This window comes from Elephantulus edwardii, unplaced genomic scaffold (assembly GCF_000299155.1).
Source record: "Elephantulus edwardii isolate Elephantulus edwardi_28Jun2011 unplaced genomic scaffold, EleEdw1.0 scaffold00019, whole genome shotgun sequence".
Taxonomy (NCBI): Eukaryota; Metazoa; Chordata; class Mammalia; order Macroscelidea; family Macroscelididae; genus Elephantulus; species Elephantulus edwardii.
In genome coordinates this window covers 19,170,433-19,197,544 of record NW_006399769.1, presented here as the reverse complement: position 1 = coordinate 19,197,544, position 27,112 = coordinate 19,170,433, and the positions used below count along the sequence as shown (strand labels likewise).

The following is a 27,112-nucleotide window of genomic DNA, read 5'->3' as shown; positions in this document are numbered from 1 at the left end:
ATAACTTGTTTTAAAAATAGGAAAAAAATGTGATTTTCATTCACATAATTACAATAAAGAAGAAAGAACTCCTAAAAACTCAAAAGACAAAGAACTACTTTTAAAATATTTTTAGTTTTCACTTAAAAGTTTCCTAAAACTATGATTTTTCAGTCTCTTTAAAATGAACCAGGAATTTTTTTCTGGTAAAATATATTTTTAACAAATTCACAAATATGAACAGTGAAATACTGTGTTTTACAATAAGCTTTATAAAAATATATGTGTATACACAAAATTCACCAGTATATATTATTTAATGAATTTTGATACATAATATGTAAACAAAATAATCCCCATCACTGCCACTGAATTCATCCAGACTCAGTGCAACCTTTCACTGGGTTTCTAAGAGCAGAGTGGCTCATCTTTCCCCTTGGACAGGCCAGCACGTAATGCACTACTCACTCGAGCAGGGTTCCTTACACACAATTCAGTTATCACTACCAAGTCAATTCTGACTCATAGCAACCTTCCGTTGGGTTTCGGAGGCTGTAAATCTTAACAAGGGGGAAACAGCAATCTCTCCCCATTGGCTGGCTTAGTGTAATGAACTGCACTGCCAAAAAATAGGTAAACGGTTCAAATCCACTAGCTGCTCCATGAGAGAAAAATGGGCAATCCCCTTCTGTGGAATTTACTACTGCTAAAAATGTGCTGAAGGGCTGACTATGCGGTGACTTTCTGACTCGACAGTACCCAACAACAACAACATATCTAACAGAAATGTAGAAGAGTTTCAATTACTATGCAACCTTGCCATCACTTGGAACTTTCATTCTTTTTAAATATAGTTACTCTAGTAAGCATGTAATGGTATCTCATTTACACTATTCGGCATGATAATTATTTTCCTTTGCATTTTTCTGACAATAACATAGAGTATCGTGTGTGTATGAGTGCGTGTGTATGTGTTGTGTGTGCGCGTGCGTGTGTTTTTCACTATGATGACTTTGGTAAAATAAGAATCTCTGCTTAACACAATGAAGTAAAACCTTAAGTGCAGTTCGAATCAGATGTGCCCTGCAAGAGAGGCTTGGCAACCTGTTTCTGAAAGGTCACAGCCATGAAAGCACTACATGTCACCCTGGGAGATCATCAGGAGTCAGTATAATTTTCTTAGCAACCGGCTTGTATTTCTGGCTGATAAAACTAGCTAGTTGCATACTTACATTATTATCCTCTGAAAAACAAACATAATTTTAATTTTGAAAATTTCTATTTATTCATTTAAAAAAGTCTGGGGTTTATGCATTTCCCATACTACCTAGGAAATCTTTATATAATCTATGGTCCTTGGAGAAGGACAACATGCTTGGAAGGGTGGAGGGACAGTACAGAACAGGAAGATCCAGGATGGGAGGGACTGATACAGTAACTGGGGCAATGAAGGCAGATGTGTCGAAATTAGTGAGACTGGTTCAGGACAGCACAGGATTTAGAGCTAGAGCTTCTGTACATAGGATTGCTATGCGTTACAGGAGACTTGATGCCACATAAAAACAACAATATGAAAATAAAAGTTAAATCTTGTTTTTTAAATCAATTTTACAATCTTTTTTCAGTGTACTTAGACAACACACACTTAAGACAATTATCAGTGCATTTGAGTTTGAATCTATTATTGTATTTGTCCTCTTTGATATCCTACATTTTTCTGTCTTCTTACAGAATCTGTATTTTTAGAATTTCATGTATCTTGACCAAAAGCTAATTCATCATTATAGTTACAGTTAAGTACTTGCTTACTAACCCAGCAAAAACTCCTATGCATTTTGTTCATATTTATTTAACGAAACAGAATTCATTATTTTATTGACATTTAAGTAGAAATATTTTAACTTCTAAAGCTCATCGTGTAAAACTGTAAAATCAATTAAAGAACATATTTAACACTTTTAGCGAAGAACTATAATGACTAATAATTATGCACTAGTAACCAGTGGAAGACAGGACAAATATAAGCACCTAAAATAACAACGGCATTCAGGACTCCTAGCAACCTCCTGCAAGTATAGCAAAGCCAGGAAAAAAAATCACTAATAATCACCTGACACAAAACAGATATTAAGAAACATAGCAATGGGCCACCCCACGCATCATCAGCAACCTCCAAATGCATCGTCAGCAACAGCCATGGATCTGTTCCAGTTGATTAACTAGGTACTTGTATTAAAAAGTTGTCAGTGTAGCCTGGACTGCTCTCCTACTTGGAGCAGTAGACAAAGGCCCTGCTTCCTGGAGGCCCTATGGTCCCTTTGCCTGGAGACCTCAGCCCTCTGCCTGGTGGTTCCCAGACCACCACTTGGACCCTTGAATCTGCCGCCTGGAGGACCTGGTGCCCCACCACGAACACATTCCAGCCTGCTACCTGGAAACCCAGCTCTGCGACCAGGAGGACCTAACGTGGCCACTTGGACATCCCACTGTCTGGAGGACGATCCACTGCTGGTCCTCTGAAGTGCTCCAGGGACAGTAATATCACAGGTTATCCCATTTCTTCTCCTCTTCCAGAGCTTGAGCTTCCTTTAGCCCTGGGCACCTTGAACCACCTAGCCTAGCTACAGCAGTTGCCTGACAGAGAACACTGCTAACTCACAGGCCATACTCTGCCCAGCTGAAGCAAGTGTTCCTTTGAGTCAAAAGCTCAGAGAGAACTCAGGGAGGATAGCTGCCCTCCTCTACTGGGGCAGTGACTTCCTGACCTAAGGTTTTCAGACCAAGAGCCTGCTAAGACCTCCTGCATGAAAAAATCTACCACAGAAATGTCACAGAAGAAGCAGACTATCTCACACACGACATAAACCCAAAACAAGATGTCATCCCTAAAAAGTAAAAAGACACAAACTCAAAACAAGACGTCATCCCCAAAAAGTAACACAGTAACAAAAGACTTTCTGAAGCCAGAAAGTCCGATAGAACTTTCTGACACAGAATTAAAAAGAACAATGATTGGCTATTTTCAATGGGTAAAAAGACAAACTCAAAGTATTACAGGGCTCTGTAAGCAAAAACCCAGAGGAACTAAAAAAAAACAAACAAAAAATAACCCAACAAACAACAAAACAGAAAACCAAGATAATGCAGACAAAACAAAGGAGGCATTAAAGGCTCTGGAAAAACAAGAAACCACAATCCAGAATATGAGGACCAATGTTTCAAATGCTGTCAACTTGTTGGAGGGACAGAGGAAGAGTTGAAAAGCTGGAACACAGAACCAGTGGAAGAGAAGATAAAATTGTTACCATTGATCTGATAGAACAAAGAGCTGAAACAAAAAGGAAGGAAAAAGAAAACCTAATAATAATGTGGGACATCATCAAGAGGAATAACATGTGCATAATCAGAATCTGAGAACAGGAAGAAGTAAGTAAAGGCATCGAAAAAGTTGTGGAAAAATTACTAGAAAACTTTACAGGAATAATGAAAAATGAGAAAAATATATATTCAAGAAGCTGAGTGAACACCATATCAAATAGACCCCAAAAGGAAAACACCAAATCATATCACTGTCAAATTTGTCAGAACTAAAGATAAGGAGAGAATTCTGAAAGCAGCTATGGAGAAACAAAGTTACCTATAAAGGAGAGCAAAAAAGATTAAGTGTGAATTTCTCAGCAGAAACCACGTGGGCAAGAAGACAGTGGAATGACATATATTGAACACTCAAAGAATACAACTGTCAACCAAGAATATTATACCAGCAAAATTGTCCATCAAATATGAAGGAGAAATCAAGATAATCTCAGAAAAGCAGAACCTAAGGGAGACTGTAAAAACAAGACCAGCATTGCAGGAATCACTCAGAACTGTCCTATCCTTACAGAGGTGCCACAGAAAGTAGGATGGAACAAACTAACCAGCAACACCACCAAAAAGAACTCAACAAATTTATAGCAATAAAACCTAACGTCTCATCTTGTATTTAGAATGGAAGAAGGCCTGAATAAGCAAAACACTCCTCAAAAATAGGAACTAGGTAGGTGGCATCTCACTCCCTGATTTCAAATCCTACTACACTGCCATGGTGGTCAAGACAGCGTGGTACTGATACAATGACAGACACATAGATCAATGGAATAAAATTGAGAACCCCGAAATCAGTCCATCTATGTATGGTCAACTGATTTTTTACAAGGAGATGAAATTAGTTAAGTGGGGAAACGACAGCCTTTTTAAACAAATGGTGTTGGCAAAAATGGGAAAACTGCAGAAGACTCAAGCAAGATCCACACCTCACTCCACACACAAAAACTAACTCAAGGTGGATCATGGATCTAGGACTAAAACCAAGGACTATAAACTTCATTAAAGAAAAACTTGGAAGAACTCTAGAAGTCCTAATCCACAACAGTCTTCCAAGCATCCTGAAAAATCTACAATCAGGAGAGGATATAAAATAGACGAATGGGACCTTCTAAGTATCAAATCCCTATGCACATCCAAAAACTCTCCAACAGGGTAAAAAGGGAAGCCACAGACTGGCAAAAAGTATTTGGTAATGATATGTCAGATAAGGGACTTATATGTAGAATTTATAAAATACTGAAGCACCACAATATATAGTTAAACAACCCAATTGAAAAATAGGCACAGGATATGAACAGACACTTCACCAAAGAAGACATTCAGACGGCAAACACACACATGAAGAAATGTTCAAAATCCCTAGCTCTAAGGGAGATGCAAATCAAAACAACTATGAGATATCATCTCACTCCAGTAAGAATAGCAAAACTTAACAGAACAGCAGACAACAAATGCTGGCGAGGTTGTAGAGAAACTGGAACCCTTATTCACTGTTGGTAAAAGTGTTAAATGGTGCAACCACTATGGAAGGCAATATGGCGCTTTCTCAAAAAGTTGCAAAGAGAAATACCATTTGACCCAGCAATTCCACTACTAGTATATTCCCAGAATATACCCTAAAGAAACCATAACCACCATCCAAACAGAAATATGCACACCCATGTTTACTGCGGTTTTGTTCACAATAGCTACGAGTTGGAAACAACGCAAGTGCACATCCACAAACTAAATGGATAGAGAAGCTATGGTATATTCACACAATGGAATACTAAGCAACACTGAAAAACAAGGAACACATGAAATAGTACACAAATTGGGTGACTGTGGAGGACATTATGCTGAGTGAAATATTTCAGTCATAAAAGGACAAATACTGCAAAATGTTACTGGTATAAAACAGGACTAACATGGGGTTTGGGGTGAAAATAAGAAAGGAGGAGATAAATAATTATCATGGCATTGAAATAAATGTGGGAAAGAATTAACTAAAAGAAATGTATGATTAGGTTTTATCTGACTGGCAACAGTCCAGATCCAGACTAAGAGGTGCATAGCAAAGTGGATTGGGGGTGGGAGAGGAAAGAGGAAATCGTGCAACAATGAATGAATCTTTTATTTTATTAATTTTAATGAATATTTACAGAGATTTTGGATTTCCATTCATACATTGTTGCACTTTTTCTCTCTACCCCCACCCGCCCCCAGTTCGTTTCTTTCTTTGAAAAGCAAAAGATAAACTTCTTTGTTGGCATACAATCCCCCAGCCCCCACCCCCCTCATGCACTCCACTATGCAACCTTAATTCTGGATTCCTGTGATAATCATAATACCCTATATATATAGGCTTTTAAACTGTTCTCTCCCTCATCTGTTTCAATTCAGGATACATAATCTATCCAGTTTTTCTCAGTCTTACCCCAACCCTGATGTCAGTCCTATTCTACAACAGTGGCACTATGCAGTATTTGTCTTTTTGTGACTGAGATAGTTTACTCAGCATAATGTCCTCCAGGGTCACCCATTTTGAATAATATTGCATGAGTTCCTTGTTATTCAATGCAGCGTAGTATCCCATTGTGTGAATATACCACAGCTTCTCTATATAATGAATAAATATTTTTTTAATAATGTTAATGAACATTTACAGAGATTTTGGATTTCCATTCATTCACTGCTGCACTTCCCTCCCTGCCCAATGAATATTTTTAAAAAGAAAAGTGAACTGGGTGGGAGGTGGGTAGGGTGGAAAATGGGCAGCAATGAATGGAAATAAAACTTTTCAGAAAACTTCCATTAAAATATAAATTTTAAAAAAAAAAAGAAACGTAGCACTGAATGGTTAAAAATTAACTCCATATAATTAAAAATACTGCCATTCAGAAGTTTTCTAGAGAAACAAAGGCCTGTTTTGTCTATCAGTAACAGTACAAATGACCAAGCAGATAACAGAGACGAACCGGTTTGTTATAATTTTCAGGGAAAGGTGATTTTGGTATGAATGGCAAATACTGGAAAAGAGTACAGTTAATCAAGTACTAGAACACAGAAGAATAAATGCTCTTGATATTTTAACTATCTTTTGTTTGCTCATAACAAAGTAAGTTACTAAAGTATTACCTTATAACTAGCCAGTTAGTGATTCATATGTGAAGAAAAAGAAATCCATTTTTTTTTTTATCTGCAAGGGTTCAGAAGACCCTTTTAATTCACACAACTGATATTCTGAAGCTGTTTTTACCAGTTTCTCTCTCATTAAAAATTATGCTGAAGTTTAGTATGCATAATGCACAAAAGAAATTACGTAAGTAAGTATTATAATTTGCCTAATCCAAGCGTCAGTTCTTGACAACTTTTGATTTTTAATTTCATTAACAAGAAGACAGACAGGAAGATATCTTACCAGTTTTGTACTTATTGTTAGAAGTTCAAAAAGAGTGACTTATTCCAAAAAGTGAATAATTAACAGAAAGAAGAACTGGTGGGTGGAGAAGGTAGAGAGAAGTATCAGGGGGAAACTTGTAGGGTAGCTTCATAACACTTCTTAAATGAATATGCATAACTGGTGGAAGTCCTTGTAAAAAGCCTCCTGAATTCCATCACATAACATGCAACTCAAGAGCTGAATTAGAAACTTTCCCCACATTACAAGTATTTAACATATTTGACAATTTTTACAGATACTTGATTTCAATGAAATATTAAAATTTAAGATCATTAAAGAAAATATATTACTGCTTGCTATACTATATATATAAAAAAACTAATGGTTAATAATGATTGATTATGCAAAGGACAACCATGCCTATATGAGAGACGTGCATGTTAATAAAAGGCTCACTTACTTGTCAAAGCTGTATTGTGCCATTCTAGCAATAAATGTTGCTTCTCCAACCACCTGAGCCATTCTTCCAAGTGCTTCCCCTGCTGCACATCGTAAGATGGGGTTTGGGTTGTCAAGAGCACCCATAACAAGTGTCAGAGCAGATTTACGAACCTCTTCTGGTCCTAAGGTACTTTTATTTTCAGCTAATCCCTGCATTTATTCAAAGCAAAACAAAATAATGGCAATATAACTGACAATACACGAGAGGGGGAGAAATGCTGCAATCTCAATATAAACACATATTTCCATATATTATATTTTTTAGCCAACCTTAAGTTGCCTGTTTCAGGCCTAGAACCAATACTTGTTAAACTGGCAATAGTAGTAATAATTTTCCTAAGCATGAGTTAAGAACGTGCTATAGATCATACACATAGTCCAACTGGCTAAAAATTCAGCCATCACTAATAGTGTCTCAACTCAAAGAATAATACTTAAAAATTGGGTTTCTTATTTTTTCTTTAATATAGACCTAATGTTTTAATTATGTAACTGGCGTTTATATTTCTTTTCTCTGATGTTTGTTTTATATTTCTTTTCTCTGATGTTTGTTATCTATTAAGATAAATTCATTTAAGCACTTATAGATGCTGTCATTTTAAAATACTTTAAAAAAATCTAGTTCTGAATGATATAAAGTTTCAAACATGTATAAGAAGCTACAGTATAAAGCTCATGAACTGTGTGACACAGTGTGACAGTCAATATTCCACTTGTACATGTGGAAACTGAGGCTGAAAAAAACACTAAAGGAATTACACATAACAAAACCCCAGCAAGTAGCTAAATACAGTATTCTTTCAATTACAGAGCAAAGCCTCATGATCTAGGGTCTGGGCCATAAATTAAAACTTAAATTAGCCTTCAGTATCATATAAGGTCTCATTGGTAAACATTTTTGAAAACTTGGAAAGAACTGACTGGCACTTATAAATCAAAGGACTTTTATACGTGCTTATAGTGCTAAAATATAAAGTATATATTTATTTACGATATGCCTAATATGAAAATTTAAACTATATAAAAACATAATTATTTAGTGATATTCATGTAAACATTAGCATAGACTGTTGTTGTGCAACATCAAGTCCAAAGCATCCCAAAGCTGACCCTCTAGTGGGTTTTCAGAAGCAGTAAATCGCATGGGAGGAGCTTGTCCATCCTTCTCCCGTGGAGCAGCTGGTGGATTTGAATGACTTACGTTTGTGTTGGCAATTTAGTGTCTTATCACTAAGTCACCAGAGCACTGTTAGCATACACTACTAGGTAGGCCTAATGTATTAAATAAAATCTTATTCTAGAATATTTAGTATGTTATTAAAGCAAATATACCTTTAATGCACTAAGAACAGCAGTAAATATGTTAAGTTGCACGGCCTGCTGGCGGACACCTTTGGCTTGTTTAACACACTCAGCAAAATGGTCCAACATTTGCAATCTACAATAACAGGAATGAAGATCATATTAATTGAAGATCACAATTTCTTCAACTATGGCTCAAAAATAAAAGATTACATGAGTACAAGGTAACTGTTGAGCAAATAATGACCCTGTCACTTTCTATTACATTCACACAGCTGGTCCAAATGAGATTTCATAAATAATCTATGAGTTTACAGATATGCTACGCTTTACAGGAAATTTCATTTAAAGACTAATGTGCACCTGTTTCAAGCCAGTCTTTCCAATCACCTAATATGCAACTGACTAAGGATGACAGAAGAAGAATCGATGCCTTTGAGTTGTGGTGCTAGAGAAGAGTCTTGAACATACCATGGGACACCTTAGAGAGAGTGAAATCAAGTTTCTCCTTGGAGGCTAGGATTTTGAAACTCAGTCTCACATTCTTTGGGCATGTGGCCAGGAGGGAGAGATCCTTGGAGGAGGATATCATGCTTAGAAGGGTGAAGAGACAGACCCTGGATGAGACGGATTAATGCAATAACTGGGGCAATGATGGGGGTTGGTGTGTTGGAGTCAGTAAAACTGACTCAGGACAGGGCAGGCTTCAGAGCTGCTGTACATAGTTCAATATGGGTCACAGGTGTCTTGATGGCACAAAACAACAACAACATGCATCTGAGTGCTGGAAAAAAGAATAAGGATTACAGGAAATCTGATGCATTTGAGCTGTGGTACTACTTGGTAGAAAAAGTCAGGGTATCAGGAGACAATATTGCATTGGGCAAATCCACTGTTGGGGAACTCTCCAAAATACTGATGAGCAAGGAAGTCAGTTTGAAGACTAAGGTGTGCCTGATTCAGGCCATGGTCTTTTAAGTTACTTGTTATGCATCTGAGAGGTGGACGACAGAAAAATTTACGCTTTTTAGTTATGGTGTTGAAGTATACTGAGTATCTCACAGATTGCCAAAAGAACAAAGAGGTATGTATGCCTTGGAGACAGAGCAGAGTTGCTTCTTAGAAAATGATTTGCTCCTTAGTAAAGACAGTAAACTTCACCTAAAATATTTTGGACATGTTGTTAGGAGAAGCTACTCCTTGGAAAGCTGGAGGGTCAGTGAAGGAGAGAAAAGCCCTTCAATGAAAGGGACTGATACAGTGTCAACAGCAATGGACTTAAATGCGTTGAGGATGATAAAGAAGGCTCAGGACAGGAAAGAGTTCAGATCTATTGTTCATAAGGTCACTATGAGTTGTACTCAACAACAACGTTTTATATACAAATAAATTTTTAAGGTGGCAAAACGTCTGAGTCATATGTGAAGTGCGTTTTCATTTCTCTTTTAGAAAATCCCCAGCTAGTCTCTCTTAAAAATACTGAAGATTGGACTGGTTACACTTTAGTCTTTAAACTGACATACTCTGAAGAAGTCTTTGACAGCAGATTTTCCCAATGCATCATGTCTTTTGATTTGTTGACTGCTGCTACCATGGGTGTTGATTATGGATCCAAGTAAAATGAAATAGCTGGTAACTTTAATCTTTATCTATGTTACGATTTGGTCCTATGATGAGGATTTCTGTTTCCTTGATGTTGAGAAGTAATCCATATTGAAGGTCATAATGTCTGATCTTCTGCAGCAAATATTTCAAGTCTTTTTCACTTCATGTAAGCAAGGTGTGTCATCTACATACTGCAAGTTGTTTATTCGTCTTCCTCCAACCTTGATGTCACATTATTTTCTAAATAACCCAATTTCTCAAATGATTTGCTCAGCATGAAGACTGAATAGGTATAGGGAAAGGTTACAATTTTGGTGCACACTTTCCTGATTTTAAACCATACAGTGTTCCTGCTTCTTGGTCTATGTAAAGAATTCTCAAGAGCACAATTAACTGTTCTGGGATTCCCATTTTTTCTCAGTGTTATCCATAGTTTGTTGTGATCTATCCAGTCTAACACAATCAATAAAACAGAAGTAAATATCGTTGTGGTATTCTCTACTTTCAGCCAAGATTTACCTGACAAGAGCAATGTCAGGAGCACTTGTGCCATGGCCTCTTCTGAATCCAGCTTAAATTCCTGGCAGTTCTGTACTGATGTGTAGCTGTTAGAGCCATTTGTGAATATCTACAGCAAGATTTTACTTGCATGGGACACTAATTATATTGTTCAATAATTCTCATAATCCATTGGATAATCTTTTTTTTGGGTATGGGAACAAATATGAATCTCTTCCAGTCAGTTGGCTAAATAGCTGTCTTCCCAATTTCTTGGCACAGACTAGTGAGCACATCCAGGGCTGCAATTTGTTGCTGAAATAACTCAACTGGTATTCTTTCAATTCTTGAGGCCTTTGGTTTCATGTTGACCAATTCCTTTTGGTACAGTGATTATGTCCTCCTTCCATCTTGTTTTAGTGATTCCTGCATCATTTAAGATTTTGCCCATACAATCCTTCGAACTCCATGCTTGAACTTGTTCCTCATTTCTTTCAGACTGAGATTACTGAGTGTGTTCTTCACTTTTAGTTAACTCTCGCTCTTTGTATATTTCATTTTAATACTTTTCTTTGTCTTCTTGAGCTGCTCTTTGAAAGCTTCTTTTTCTCTCTTCTACTTCAGCATTTCTCACCTTGGTTTTGGTTTCTCTATCTACATACTAGTACAATTTTCAAATTCTCTTCTGACATACATTTAGGTCTTTTCTTTCTCCCAAATATCTTTGTAGTGAACTTTTGCTGTCTTCATAGATGATATTTTTGATGTCATCCCTCAACTCTTTTGGTCATTAGTGTTTAAAACATCCAATCTGTTCTTGAGGTGGTTTTAAAATTCAGTGGGAAAGACTCAAGAACATATTTTGGTCCTTGTGGTCGTTTTCATTGTCTTCAATTTGAACTTACACATGAATAATTGATGGTCTGTTCCAGATAGCCCCTGGCCTTGTTTTGACTGCTAATACTGAGATTCTCCATCTATTCATTCCATAAATACAGTCAATCTGATTGCTGTGCAGTTCTTCAAGTGAGGTCCATGTGTGTACTCACTGTTTTTTAAAAAAGATATTTACAATGAATAAATCATTTATTGTACCAATCAGAGATGATATTGAGTATGTTGTCGTCATGTATCATATCAATTCAGAAATGACCTAATGTGACCCTCCATCGCGTTCTCAGAGGCATTAAATCACACAGAAATAAATAATCTATCCTTATCTCAGAGAGCAGCAGGTAGATTCAAACTGCATGCCTCGGTGTTGGCAGTGCAATTTCCTACCACTAAGCCGCTAGAGTTTCCAACAGAATATGTTGTTGTTGTTAGGTGCTATTGAGTTGAGTACGACTCACAGCAACCCTATTAAAAGCCAAAGAGAACCCTGCCCTATCCTGTGCCATTCTCATCATCTCTGAGACATTAGAGTCCATCACTGAAGTCACTAAGTCAATCCATTTCATTGGAGGTCTTCTTCTCCTTTGTTGACCCTCCAATTTCAAGCATCATGTCCCTTTCCAAGGAATAACCACAACTAAGTATATGTCCAAAATATAAAAAATGAAACTTCTCCATCTTTGCCTCCAAGGAGCACTCCGGCTGCACTTTTTCTAACATCTGTTTGTTCTTTTGGTGGTCTATGGGATATCCAATACTCTTCTCCAGCACAACAACTGAAAGGCATTAATTCTTCTGTCATCCTTTTTCATTGCCCAGTTCTCTGTGAAAACTATGGCCTGAATCAGGCATACCTTAGTCTTTAAACTGACATCATTGCTCTTCAGCAATTTAGAGAAGTCCTTGAGTGGACTCACCCAACACAATACAGCAAACTAAAATTACTTCATTAGGGAAAAGATCAGTTATTTCAGTTTCTCCAGTTTCAGACATACAAATGTTAATTACTATCTTACAAATGTTACCAGAGTATTTTCATTTTGAGGCTATTGTGTAAGTATAAGTCTATTGTTTAAGTAGTAATTAACTTTATTACAGAATTAACTGGTCAGGGAAAAATATATTACTTGACTATTACTGAAATATAACTAAAACGATTCCAACGAATTGATACTAACCGGTGTTTATAAGAAACATGAGGAAACACGACACCAAAAAGAGCCACAGAGGCATCAATGACTGAGACGCCAAGAGGTAGAGGGCCGGGAACAGCTTCCCCAGCAGGTATGCGTAAATAAATGGAGGATGGATCATGTTCAAGGGCTCCACTTCCAGATGCACTGTTTGGCTGAAGCTGAGGGGGGGAAAAAAAGACAATGGAGAGCTAAGAAGAAAAAAAAAAGACATTGGGGAGCTTTTAAAAATATACTTTAGTGATTCACATACTATGCATTAGACACAAGAAATGAAACAAAGGCAGAAAGGGAACAAAAAAAACCCAGGAGCTTAACATTTAAAAATAGATGAAAGATCATTCATTCAAATAAGAACCATTAGTAACACCTTATATACTCTTTAAGATTAAATACTTTATATAAAGATGAGAATCATTTCTCAAATGGTCAAAAAGAATAAAATAATTAAATCATTTGTACCTTCAAAAATTCTATATTAAGCCTTAAGTCTATTCATTTTCTTCCTCATTAAATAACAACATGCAATAGGATTATTTTTAGAATAAGCCAATATTTCATTATATAAGTTTTGTTCATTCTAAACTATATATTTTTTTTTATATTACCTTCCATTATAAATAAAAAAACGAAATCTGGAATAACTTAAGCCCACACATGTGAAAAAATCTTTAAAAGGGGCTTCAGTTATTCCTTTTAAAAAAGTAAGAAATACTGTATTTAGCACACAGAATTTTTAAAACATCTTCAACTTACTAAATTCCATTCCTCTTAAACATGTCCCAAAATAAAACAAAACAAAACTTAAATAAGCAAAACTCCAGTTAAGACTGATTTCCCACAGCTACTAGTGTGTTTCTAAAGATAAAGAGCACCAAATAAATACAATTCATGAAACACAAACCACAGCTGTCTATCTTTTTTTCATTATCTAACACCATCTCTAAGAAAGCAAAGTGAAAATGTAAGTTTTAAATCTGTTTTCTCTTAAATGACAAATACATGAAAGGACTAACTCTGTCCATTGTGTCCCTGCATGGAGTCCTACCTGGTCTTCGATTGATTTGTGATCAGTCTCTTGAAGCCAGGAGCCGAGAAGGACACTATCATCATAGTGGCAGAGGGATCGCAGGAGGGATGTAGTCGTGTTGGCAGAGTTGTCAGTTAACGTGAACTCTGCTACCAATTCTCTAAGCAGTGCATTGAAAGAGCCTAAAAAGAATCATTTATATGAAAGTGGCAATTAAATCACTTGTTCTTCTTAGGTCCAGACAGGGGGCCAAAAGGGGAGAATGAAGAATTAAAAAAATTTACACACTGACAAGAAGAGAGAACAGCCTCGTCTACCTAGAAAAACTAATGGATGAACCATAAATCACAATGGAATGTCCCTCCTTAACGACTCTGTTATAAAAACCCTCCCCAAAAGTTTACAGTGTGACTTCCCCATTCTGCGTCTTCAAAATCTCACCAGGGAGCTCCTCTATTTCTTCTTTAATAAAACTGTGTTAAGCTTTCTCTCTTTCTCTCTGATTTCTTCCTTAGGTCTGCTAACCTAACAGTTCTTTTTAAAAAAATCTACATTAAATATTCATCATGCTAGTTCTAAAGGGCAGTAATGGAAATTCCCTTTTATTATGGTATTAGGCATTTCAACCAAAATTACTTAGAGTAACAAAACCTCAAATAGCATAAAATATTCTTTGTTTTAAATATATTAAATGTAACATTATTATTAATTGCCCAATGATGTGCAAACACTTGGTCAAGAGTATGTAAAAATTCTTAGCATGGGTGTACTGGAGATAAATCAATGGTTATTAATTTTTACATTTTATCACATATTTCAGAAAGGAAAAAGCAACACGGAAGGAATGGGAGTGATCTGAGACTGCAGCCGGCACCATGAGCCTCCTCAACAAGCACAAGAGTGAGATGACCCTGGAGAAGTTGCAGAAGTGAGAGGAGGAGGAATTTAACATGGGCTGCTCTCCGTGCTCACTAAGTCAGGAAAGAATAATACACAAGCACTCATCAACTGTCACAAGAACAAGAAGCGCCTGGGCCACGTGAAGGCCTTGACAGGCACTGCAACATGGTGCTGGAGAACATGAAGGAGATGTGGACCGAGGTCCCCAGGAGTGATAAGGGCAAGAAGAAGTCCAAGCCCGTCAACAAGGACCGCTACATCTCTAAGATGTTCCTGGGTGGGGACTTGGTTATCATGGTCCTAAGGAAGCCAGTCATAGCTGACAAGTAGGGCTGCCCCCACCTCTACAGCCCTGCCTCACAGCCACCTCCTGCCACCCCTGGAAGACCCTCGCCGCTGTACTGAGAATAATAAAATCCTTGTGTGTTTTTTTCCTACTTTAAAAAAAAAAAAAAAGATATATATTTCTGTAAAAATTAGTTTCCTTCTAGATCTCAAAATTATTGATTGTATTATATTATAATGTGTATTAAGCTGATTAGGAGAATGACATAAAAATGAACTAACAATTTGAATGCAAGTTCTGACACCTACTGGTTGTATAAATTGTCTGGGGCCAAGATTCTTTATCCAAATAAAAGGAATCACAGCTTCAAAGGTTTGTGCATAAAGTCAAAGGAACTAACACAGGTAAAGGGCTTAGAACAGTATTTGGAATACAGCCTGGGCTCCCTAAATGTTAGCCACAACATACTGCTTTCCTTTGTGTAGTATGTTAGTGAAAGATCAGAACTCCATCACACTGTAGATAAATGAACAGGCATAATAAAGACTTTGTAGTTGCCCTACAAATTTTGCTTACCTTCATAAGTTTTTGGAGGTAACAAAGCCAAGATATCATAAAGCCTTAAACGGACCATTGCAGCACTGGCTTTCAAATGGGCCCCATGAGCTTTAATAACAGATGGAATGCTAAAATAGCAAAAGTACAGTTGGTATCAGTTTATTAGAATAAATATTACTGAGAAATGTATTTTTGTTCAATATATCACAGTACTGCTGACATACATTGATAAGGGTGTATGTATACATATTTATACACATTTATATACGTAGACATATATGTGTTTTGTGTGTACAGAGTTCTGGTGGTATAGTCTGTAGAGGGTTATGCTGCTAATCTGAAGGCCATGCCCTTCTGGAAGTTCAAATACGTCAGCAGATCCTTGGGAAAAAGATGGAAAATCTTCTCCCATGAGATTTACAGCCTCAGAAAACCAATGGAGGGTCAGTTATGATTCAGTTTCAACTTGAAAAGAGTGAGAATTTTTTCAAAATATATGGATTTATATATGTGTATACATACATATAAACACATAATGCTGTTGTTAGGTCCTCTTGGTTTGGAACCAACTCACAACTGACCCTACAGTGGGTTTTCAGAGGCAGTAACTCATCGGGAATGAGTGCCCATCTTTTTCTCACAGAGCAGCTAGTGAATTTGAACCACATTCCTTTGGATTGCCAGTACAATGCCTTACCCACTAGGCTACCAGGGCTTCCTCCACAACCTTTAACAAAGGATTTTTGGACAAGTTACCCAAATAATAACCTTCAAAAGGAAAAAAAACCCAAACAAAAACCCAATCAAAAAACTGGATATTCTCAAAACTAACTTCAGCATTTCAAAGGGCACTATCAAGAAAGTGAAAGATTATCAAATAAAATGGGAGAAAATGTTTGGAAATCATATATCTGATAAGGAAGGGATTTATAACTAGAATATATCAAGAACTCTAACAATTCATTAATAGAAATACAAAGGATAAAAAGAAATGTTTCTCAAAATATGAAAATAACCAATAAGTGCATGAGAAGGTAAAGACACCATTTATCTACCCTAAGGAAACGAGAACTGCCACCCAAGCAGATATATGTACACCCATGTTTATTGCGGCTTTGTTCACAATAGCAGAGTTGGAAACAATCCAAGTGCCCATCAACAAATTAATGGATAGAGACGCTCTGGTATATTGACAAAATGTAATACTATGCTGCATTGAAAAACAAAGAACTCATGAAATAGTATACAAAATGGGTGACCTTGGAGGACATTATGCTAAGTAAAATATCTCAGTCACAAAAGGACAAATACTGCATAGTGCCACTGTTATAAAACGAGACTGACATCAGGGTTGGGGGAACCTAAGAAAAGAGGGGATAAATTTTGTATACTGCATTGAAACTGATGAGGGAGAGAACTATTTAAAAGGAATATAGCAGTAGGTATTATTTTCATGACAAGATTACAGAAAAAGAAAAGCATAGTAAAGTGGACTGTGGAGTGGGGGGAATTCAATAACAATGAAAGGTGGGGTTTTTTTTTTTCAAAGAGAAAAACAAACTGGGGGGAGGGGTGGGCAGGGACGAAAATGTACAACAATGAATGGATGGAGAGGGAAATTAAATGGAAAGAATATACTAATAATAATAATAATAATAATAATAATAATAATAATAATAAAAGACATCATTCATCATCAAAAAAACAAATTAAAACCAAATGAGAAAACTGTAGTTCAGACTAACTAAGAAAGAAGCAGAAACTTATATAAGAAGTGTTGGAGGGGATGTGGAAAAATCAAATCTTGCTCCTGAGAATTTAAGATGGTATGACCATTTTGGAAAACAATCTGGTACTTCCTCAAATGATTAGACCCTATCAGCAACTACACTCTGGACTATATCCAAGAGAAATAAAATGTATGTCCACATAACAACGTTTACCTGAATAGTCAAAAGACAGAGAAAACCCAAATGTTCATTATAGAAAACTGGATAAACAAAATATGGCATAGTCACACAATGGAATATTACTTGATCATAAAATGAAGTAAAATACTGAATAGGCTTAACAGAGATAAACTATGAAAATAATGCCAAGTGAAGGAGGTCTGTCATAAAACTGTACGTGTTATGTAATTTTATGCATATGAAAGTCAAGAATAGGGAAATTCTTAGGAATATTAGCAGCTTAGGGATGAAAGAGAGTTTCACAGATGTTAGAAGAGTTATAAACTAAAGGGTATTAGGTTGGTTTTTGAAGTGATAAACATGTTCTTAAATTGATTTTACTAACAGTTAAACACCTGAGAATATGCTAAAAACAGTCTTATTGTGCAGTTGAATTATTAGAGTTATATAAATTATATCTCAACAAACTTGTTTAAAAAATGGAACAAAAACCAATTGTATTTCAATCCACACAGCAAGCTGTGCACACTAGAGAGAAAAAACAAAACATGACTGATAATTACATATAAAAAAGGACGCTAATTGGTCATTAATTGCTTACTTACTGTGACATCATAGTCATGGCACATTCAATGGGGGTCATCAGCTTTCTAATCACATCTTCAGTTAGGAGCTCAGGACAATGTGCAACAAAACTCCTCATTGCTAAATAAAGTGTTTAAAAGGACAGAAAATAAAGTAGCATTGGTGAGGATGACAAAATGAATAAACTTATATAAAGCTAAAGGTACCTATAGCTTTAAGTGACTATAAAACACTGACTTCTGAAAGTCAGTCAAGCCAAAAGAAGAATCGGTTGTAAGTAAGGCAAAAAAGAATTACAAAAGGCTAGAAGATAGGTGGATAGAAGAAATGCAGGAAGGGCAAGTAATTACTAGAGAGAGGTCTTCAGTAGGAATTAAAAAGATTGTAAGCACTAATGAATTCAGATGACTACAATAAAGCCATTCAAGACATAACCAAGAGTAGATGGTCTGGTGTGAAGGATCCCTTTTACTCGGTCTTTAAGAACAGAGATGAGAGATGAGACTGAACATCTCTTAGATTTTTGGGAGAAATACTTGCTCTTGCTCTGCCACCCTTATGAGAAAGGTTGAGAAAGGTCTCTCTCCTTCCTTTTAGAGAACCACTTTTCAGCTTGAGATTAACAAAAAAAAAAAAAAAAAATAACAGGGCTATGACATGTAATTCTAGGTCCCAAGAGAAATAAAACATGAGCCTTTCTCTAAGATGACTGCCTAACGGAAACAGCTTTATTCGTCATTTTTATAAAGCCAATGCCTGAAAAAGAATCTTTGTACATATTTGATAATGTGAGAATAAAGACTTCTTTCCCCATGAAAAGACCAACTGTACACTCAGTAAGCCTCACGTTTTCATGTCTTTGACAGATTCTACAAAAGAAAATTAAGAGGCTGCCCATCAACAAACAAATGGATAGAGAAGCTGCGGTATATTCACACAATGGAATACTATGCTGCATTGAAAAACAAGGAACTCATGCAATATTATTTAAAATGGGTGACCCTGGAGGACATTATGCTGAGTGAAATATCTCAGTCGCAAAAGGACAAATATTGTATGGTGCCACTGTTGTAAAATGGGACTGATATCAGGGTTGGGGTAAGACTGAGAAAAACTGGATAAGTTGTGTATACTGCACTGAAACAGATGAGGGAGTGAATAATTTAAAAGCAATGTATGATAGGGTATTATGGTTATCACAAGAGTCCACAATTAAGGCTGCATAGTGGAATGTACTTGGGCTGGCGGGAGGGGTGCGGGGGAATTGTGTACCAGGGAGGGAGTGTTGCTTTTATTTTTCAAAGAGAGGAGTGAACTGGGGGGGGGCAGGGCTGGGCGGGGAGAGAAGTACAGCAATGAATGAATGAATGGAAATCGAAAATCTCTGTAAATGCTCATTAAAATTATTTTTTAAAAAATAAAGCTTAAGACAGAAAAAAAAGAGGCTATAGGCTTTATTTCCCATACTATTATAACCAACCAAGTTATCAGAATTTCAACTTCTATTTTATTACAAAAGTTGCCAAATGAATTTGACTATTTATAATGTTTCTTCCCAAATATGAAAATCCACTTATCATTCCATATTAAAATAAAAAGGAACTCTGGTGGTGCAATGTTTAAAGTTTTGACAATTAACCAAACAAAAGCTGGTAGCTAACCCACTCCGCAGCTCCAGGGAGGAAAGGTTCCATTAAGGTTACTGTCTAGGAAACACTAAGGGGCAAATCTACCCTGTTACATGGGGCAGTCAAAATCAACTCAACACCACACAGGAACAACACTAAAATATAAATATGAAGGAGCAATTTTCTTTCACTTTATAAATATTTCACTAATGTAACATTCTGAAAGTGTAATCATTTGGTTCTTACCACATAAAGCTCCAGCACGACCTTCCAATGTCACCTGCCATGTAAAAGCATCCCCTCTGGCCTTCTCAGCCTCCAGTTCCTTTAGAGAACGAGGGAAAACATTTCGCCACAATAACAACATCTTGGGCAGATGGTAACGAACAACAGATGGTCCTGACCAAGAAAATAAGAATGCATGTGAGGAGTCAAAACTAAGTAAAATCACTAAGTAAAACTGACAAAAGCTAAATATACAATAGACACATATTAAGATACAAAACTCAATTCAACCCATTGCCCTCAAATCAGAACCAACTTACTGTTAACTCTGCAGTGGGTTTAGTTTTATTTTGTTGTTGCTTTTTAAGAGTCTCTTTTATGAAGATGTAAGCAGGACAAAGGCAGACTTCATTCCAAAATGAGAGAAACCATCATTATGGTACTGAAATTGTTCTGCTGAATCATGACTTTAGCTTTAATTTATTAAAATTTGCAAGCCAAATCAAAGTTGGTGGTAGTTACAATCCATCACTTGCAAGCAGGACTTCCAGTATAGGCAAATGACCGTGATTGGGACGGAAACATAAAGCTTACAAGGTTTCAGCTACCTTGCTAAGTGGTCATCATGGAAATGACTCATGGGAATCATGAAAGACAAAGCTCAGAAACTCAAATGCACTGTTGTGGGTTGGAGTCAGACTCTTCATTGAATTTCCAAGGCTGACTGAGGGAAGCCGAATATCAAATTTAATAATGGTAGACCAAATGCTGTGTCGGGAAACGAGGGAGGCTTAATACAAGCTGAAGGTCACCTTGTGACACTGGGGCATTCCTTAGGAGTCAACATTGTTCTTAGTTTGTATCAAATGAATCCCTCCCTCTTGAGATTAACATAAAGAGGAACTTGGCCTTATCTGTAAAAGATTTCACCATTATCCTTTGTTTTGTACTTCCTTGTGATTTTACTTTTATTATCTTATGATTCTAAATAAATACTCAAGAGAAGCATGGCTTGAGGTCTTCAGTCGAGAACTGTTGACCCCCTGTTTTACGCTCTCTGCTCTATCTCATTCCTGGTTGTTTGTCTCTTTATTATAAAATTATTCTATTCTTTGGGACCCTCAGTCTGCAACAGCTGACAATCACACTGGAGAAGACTACTCATCTTTTTTCTCATAAAAATGCTGTTGGGGGGAGCTCTGGTGGCCTAGTGGCAAGAAGCTGCACTGCAATCCCAGAGGAGCATGGTTAGAATCCACCAGATGCTCTGCCGGGAAAGGAGGGGCAATCTCCTCCTGTACCAGTCAGATCTGATTTGACGGTACACGCACACACACAAATAATAATAAAAAAAAAAAAAAAATTAAAAAAAAAACAAAGAAAAAAAATTTGGATTTGAACCACCTGAGTGATACAGCCTTTGGGTTAGCAGCACAGCTCCCCAAAGACAGTACCATCAGAGCCCTTCATTAAGGACAAGCCTCTGCAAGTACTCCATGAAAACTCTTAAGGGCGACCTTCTCCTTTGGCTCACATGGCAATTGTAACCCACTTTGAACTGCTAGTTTACTGGTCAGAAAGAACTCAGGAGACTTCTATACCAATGTCAAAAATTATCAAAGCTGCAGTGAAGTCTCTATTAATACACCTCAGCCTCACACAAGCCAGTCCATAACAACAATTATGATAATTTGTATACAAAGATATTTGTATCTTAATGTCTAAAACATAAGATCCTACGGGTAGGGACAAATTTTCTCTTTGTTCTTATTGTAAGAACACTGGCATAGTGTTTGGCACAAGAAAGAGAGGGAGGGTTGGTTAAAGGTTTGAACCCACCATGGCTCTACAGTCATCATTCCTGTTAGGAGAATTTTTATTCTATATAAAGATAACAACAAAGCATAAGCTGCTAGGTATTTTTAAAATTCTGTTCTCTATTCTAGAGGAAATTTCCAACTAAAATTGGATAGAAAGAAATAATTAATGTTAGCCTTATCCCCTTGAGGAAATTCTGCAGTGGGTTTTCAGAGGCTACAAATCACAGGGGTCGAGGCTGCTCATCTTTCTCCTACGGAGCATCTGCTGGATTTGAACCATTTGCCTTTAGGGTGGCAAGCAACTCTACTCACTGGCCACATCTTCATATTACGAGAGAAAAAGGGAAAGGCAATATCCAATAAGGAGATACACAATACTACTAAAGAAAGGGAAGACCGATAGATTTGAATTGCTAACCTAAAGTCATAAGTGCTCCAAGTAAAAGCCATCCAGCTTGGGTGCGCTGTAAAGAGAGCCTGCTATTCTGTGCAGCAGTTCGTAAGAGATCTTCAGCAATACTCACTACCATCTGCAAGAGATTAAATTTAGAATTGGATTTTAATTTAAATAAGTCAAATAAGAAAACAGGGTGCTTTACTAAAAAAGTTTTTCTTTTTCTTAAAAAAATGGTTAAAAGACACAACAATAAAAGGATCTGGGAACCAATACACCTATTCAGTTCTTATCCCACTCATGGATGGTTCTGAAAATCAAACAGAAACACAGTAGTGCAAAGTGAGCTCGAGAGCCAAAAAATACTTGGGCTCAGAGACCAGCTCTGCCATTCACTGGTTTTCTGACTTAGGGCAAAAGAATCCATCTGTCTCAATGCTTTCATTTGTAGAACAAGAAAAACGTGAGTGTTTATTTCATAGATTATCAGGAGAATTAACTTAGTTTATATACACAAAGCACTAAGAACAGTACTGATCCATATAATCACTAAGCAGCTATTATTACTAGTATCATTAATCCATATTAAAAATTTGTTGAATATACATTAAAAATATTATGCATATGCCATTAAGCTGAGTTAAAAGAGCTCATTAAGCTGAGTTAAAAGAGCTCCCAGTGACAGAAATGCCTTAATAAAATGATCAATAACAGAAAACAAAAACACAAAACCAAATCCACTACCATGAAATCGATTCTGCAAACGGTGATACTCCATTGAGTTCCTGAGGCTGTAAATCTTTACAAGTAGAGACTACCTATCATCCTCCTTTGGCAGGGCTGATGGATATGAACCTCTAACTTTTTGGTTATGATAGTGCAATGTGATCAGGGGTCCTAGAAAGCAGTACATAACTAAGTGACAACTAGTAATGCAGTGGCTCTAAAGGGTTCCACGGATGAAATGAAACTTAAACTTGGCCTCTACACAAATATGTAAAATTGGTGTACGTGAATAAGAAAGTTGATCAACCTTGTGGATTCTGAACACTGCACCCCAATACAATTCATTCACTTTCTTCTCAAGTGCACATGGTACATTCTCAAGAATTGATCATATATTAGGGCACAAAGCAAACTTCAACAAATTAAAAAACAGTGAAATAATACAAATTATTCTGTTAGACAACAATGCCATAAAACTAAAAATTAACCACAAGATGGTAAAGCTTATAAAATCATCAATGTGGAAGCTAAATAACATCCTGCTAAAATACAACTGGATTATAGAAGAAATAAAGAATAAAATAAAAGTTCCTCAAAACAAATGATAATGAAAATACAACATACCAAAACCTCTAGGATGCAGCTAAGGTAGTCCTCAGAGGGCAGTTCATAGCAATAGAAAAACACATTAAAAATGAAGAAAGAAGAAAAATAAATGATCTAACTCAATACCTTCATCAAATAGAAAAAGAACAACAATCTAACCCAGTAGCCTCTAGAAGAAAGGAAACTATAAGGATAAGAGCTGAAATCAACAAAATAGAAAACAAAAATGAACTGAAACCATATATAAGACCAGAAGCTGGCAAATCATTGACAACCTTAGCAAAAGACAAAAGGAGAAGATACAAATAACTTAATTAAGGAATGAAAGAGGTGACATCACAACAGAACCAGAAGAAATGTAATCTATAATATCAGAATATAATGAAAAGCTATACTTGGATAAATTGAAAACTTAAGAGGGAAACAGACAAATTTCTTCAAACTCATGCCCTACCCAAATTGACACAGTCAGATGTAGAACACCTGAACAGACCCATCACAAAAGAAAAAATTGAGCAGGGCATAAAAAGACTCCCCCACAAAATAAGTTGATGTAATTCTCATAGGAGAAACTAGCATGAGGGATAGAGAACAAGTACAGAAAGTAAGAGAACTATCCTGACTAGAACAATGGAACTTAAGACTGAGAGTCTATTGTTATTGTTGTGAGGTTCTGATGAGTTGAGATGACCCATAATGACCTGATGAACAGATCTGGACCCTGTCCTATCCCGTGCTATACTCATAATCTTTGACATACTCAACCCACTGTAGCAGTCACTGTGCCAATAAATCTGGTTGAGGGTTTTTCTCTCTTTTGCTAATCCTCCACCTTTCCAAGTATGATGTTCTTCTCTGAGGTACAATTCCGACTAACAACATGTCCAAAGTATGTGACATGAAGCTTTGTGATCTATGAAACTACAAATTCATCAAAGGAGATTATTTCTCTGAATACTGATTTCTCTGGCTACTAGGTAGTAGTTAAACGTCTCCATGAGCAAACTGAAATATGAAAGTGGTGTGGGAAAGATGAAGGAGAAAAAAACTCAAGGAGGGAGCATAGTGACAAAGAAAGCCTGAATTCCAGAAGTAGCTATGGAAGTCAAAGGAATAAATGGACCTGTATGCAGTATTAAAAAAAAATTATTTAAAAATCTACCCCTTTGCTGCCTATGGAAATTTGCAAAAGGTATTTATCTAAAATTTCTTCTTGAGAAGAAAATCATTAAAAGGCGATTAAGGCATACCATCCTGTGCTGACTGTCCCCTTTAGCCACCCTACAGAACACAGTAGAGCTGCCCCATTCCACTTCCTAGGCTGTAATCTTTTTTTTTAAAATTTATTATTAATTTCAATGCAAATTTACAGAGACTTTGGATTTCCATTCATTCACTGCTGCATTTTTCTCCCCTCCCAAGCCTCCCCCCCAGTATACCACCCTCTTGGAAAAATAAGAGAAAAATTCTTTCATTGTTTTACAATCCCTCCCCCCAGGTCCACTCCACTATGCAGTCTTCACTCCAGACTCCTGTCATGACAAAAATACCTAATCACATATCCCTTTTAAACAGTTTTCTCCCTCATCTGTTTCAATGCAGTATACATTATTTATCCCATCTTTCTCAGTTTCTCCCCACCCCCAAGGTCAGACCTGTTTTACAACAGTGACACCATGCAGTATTTGTCCTTTTGTGACTAAGATATTTCACTCAGCATAATGTCCTCCAGGCTCACCCATTTTGAATAATATTGAACGAGTTCCTTGTTTTTCAATGCAGCATAGTATTCCATTGTGTGACTATACCACAGCTTCTCTATCCATTCATTTGTTGATGGGCACTTAGCTTGTTTCCAACTCCTTGCTATTGTGAACAAAGCCGCAATAAACATGGGTATACATTTGGCTGTAGTCTTTACCAGGGCAAGTCACCACATCTTTTCTCCCTCTGATCTGTCATGAATTTGAGCTGTCAACCATTATACTACCAGAAATCCTTTATGCTAGTTTTTACTTCCATCAATTATGAAAGGACAAGGAAAAAGTTAATGGATTTCTTAAAATCAACCTCAAGTTTTATTAAGTACTAACAAATACTTAACATGGTCATTGGCAAAAGCATATTCTCCTAACAGCATTTAAGTAGCTATTACTGGGTTGTTTTATTTTGCTTTGTTTTTTTGAAGTTAAAAAATTTTTAATTTTAGCACCCTAAACAAAAATTTCTCATTATAACCATTTTTTCAATGGCACTAATTCTACCCTCAAAATTGTTCAGTTAAAACAATTTGACTACTATTTACTTAAAAATTTCTTCATCACAACAAACAGAAACTGACTCATCAAGTAATGACTCTGGATTGCCTCCTTCTCCCAGCACCTGCTAACTAATCTATTTTCTGTCTGAATTTGCCAATCCTAGATTTCATAGAAGTGAGATATAACAATATTTGTATATGGGAAGCCAAACTGTATACCAAATATTATATGAAAATCCTTGTTCAGGAATTGAAGGAATTACAAATTTATAAGTTAGGATTTCTCTTGTGGCAGATCACAGAAAATGAGCTGTTTGTTCCCTGCAGACTAGAGACAGCTAGGGTCTCCCTACAGAGAGAGTGTTACTACCTGTGAAATACTTCCTGAGCTAGAGTAGTAGGTTGACAACAGAGAAAAATTCGGCTTCATTTACAAGGAATTCCTTTTATGATTTGCTTTTCCTGATTATCAATAAATACACAGAGAAACATGATTTGGGGTCTTGAGTCAAGAACTGCTGGCCCCGTTTTATGCTCTCTGCTCTAACTCGTTCCTGGCTGTCTGTCTCATTATTAATAATTATAAAAATACTTTAACCTCGGTCTGCAACATTTGTACATTTATGTATAACTCATTTTACATGGCATGTTTTCAAAGTTTATCCATGCTGCAGCCATGCATTAGAACCTTATTACTTTACGACTGGATAATATTCCATTGTACACAATGGAACCCATTCAAAGACAAGGAATGTTCATCTGTTGATGGGCATTTGGGTTGTTTCCATATTTGCCTACTGTGAGTAATAGTGTTATAAATAATGGTGTAGAACTTTCTGCTTTCAATGCTTTGGCATATATACATAGCAGTGGAAATGTTCATTGGTCACATAGTAAATTCAGTTTTCTTTTTCTGGGTAATTGTCAAACTGTTTTCCACACTTGGTGCCCCATTCTGTGGTCCTACCATTAATAAACAAAGGTTCCAATTACCCCAATCTCTTCTACACTAGCTATTTTCATACTTCCCTCCTAAAAAAACTTCAAAACTCAAAGCCATTGCTGTAAAGTCGGAACCAACTCACAGTGGACTCTCGAGCAGTTTTTCAGAAGTTATAAATCACTTGGGAGAAAACTGTCCATATTTCTAAATTTTTTGTTTAAGGTTCAAAAATTTTCTCAAGGCAACCATTTCAGAGGTTCTTTCACCCTCCGTAACTCCCAAAGTCTGGCATCCAGAAGAGCCTGGAATTTGGTTCTGCACTTTCCTATTCTTGATGAGGATACTTCTATGTAGTCTTTGATCAGGATACTCAGTGATGGTAGTCAGGGATCCTCCAGTTCTTCTGGTCTTATAGCAAAGGCAGTAGTTATTCATGAAGGCAAGTCACCACACTCTTCGTATCCTACTATTGCCAACCTTCCTTCTTCCTCTGTTGCTAAAGGTAAAGAGACCAATTG

At 36.6% G+C, this 27,112-nt stretch overlaps 1 protein-coding gene across 1 annotated transcript in view; it reads right to left on the bottom strand.

Moving 5' to 3' along the window:
• The window catches only part of HEATR5B (HEAT repeat containing 5B), a 181,812-nt gene that overhangs the window by 131,966 nt on the left and 22,734 nt on the right, over nt 1-27,112 (bottom strand). The window contains exons 10-17 of the mRNA XM_006882354.1: nt 22,084-22,195; nt 19,867-20,019; nt 18,013-18,112; nt 15,516-15,625; nt 13,772-13,935; nt 12,709-12,884; nt 8,564-8,669; nt 7,191-7,381 (exon numbers count right to left, since the gene is read on the bottom strand). Of these exons, the coding sequence (XP_006882416.1) occupies nt 7,191-7,381; nt 8,564-8,669; nt 12,709-12,884; nt 13,772-13,935; nt 15,516-15,625; nt 18,013-18,112; nt 19,867-20,019; nt 22,084-22,195 (1,112 nt within the window). The remainder of the gene's footprint in view (nt 1-7,190; nt 7,382-8,563; nt 8,670-12,708; nt 12,885-13,771; nt 13,936-15,515; nt 15,626-18,012; nt 18,113-19,866; nt 20,020-22,083; nt 22,196-27,112) is intronic.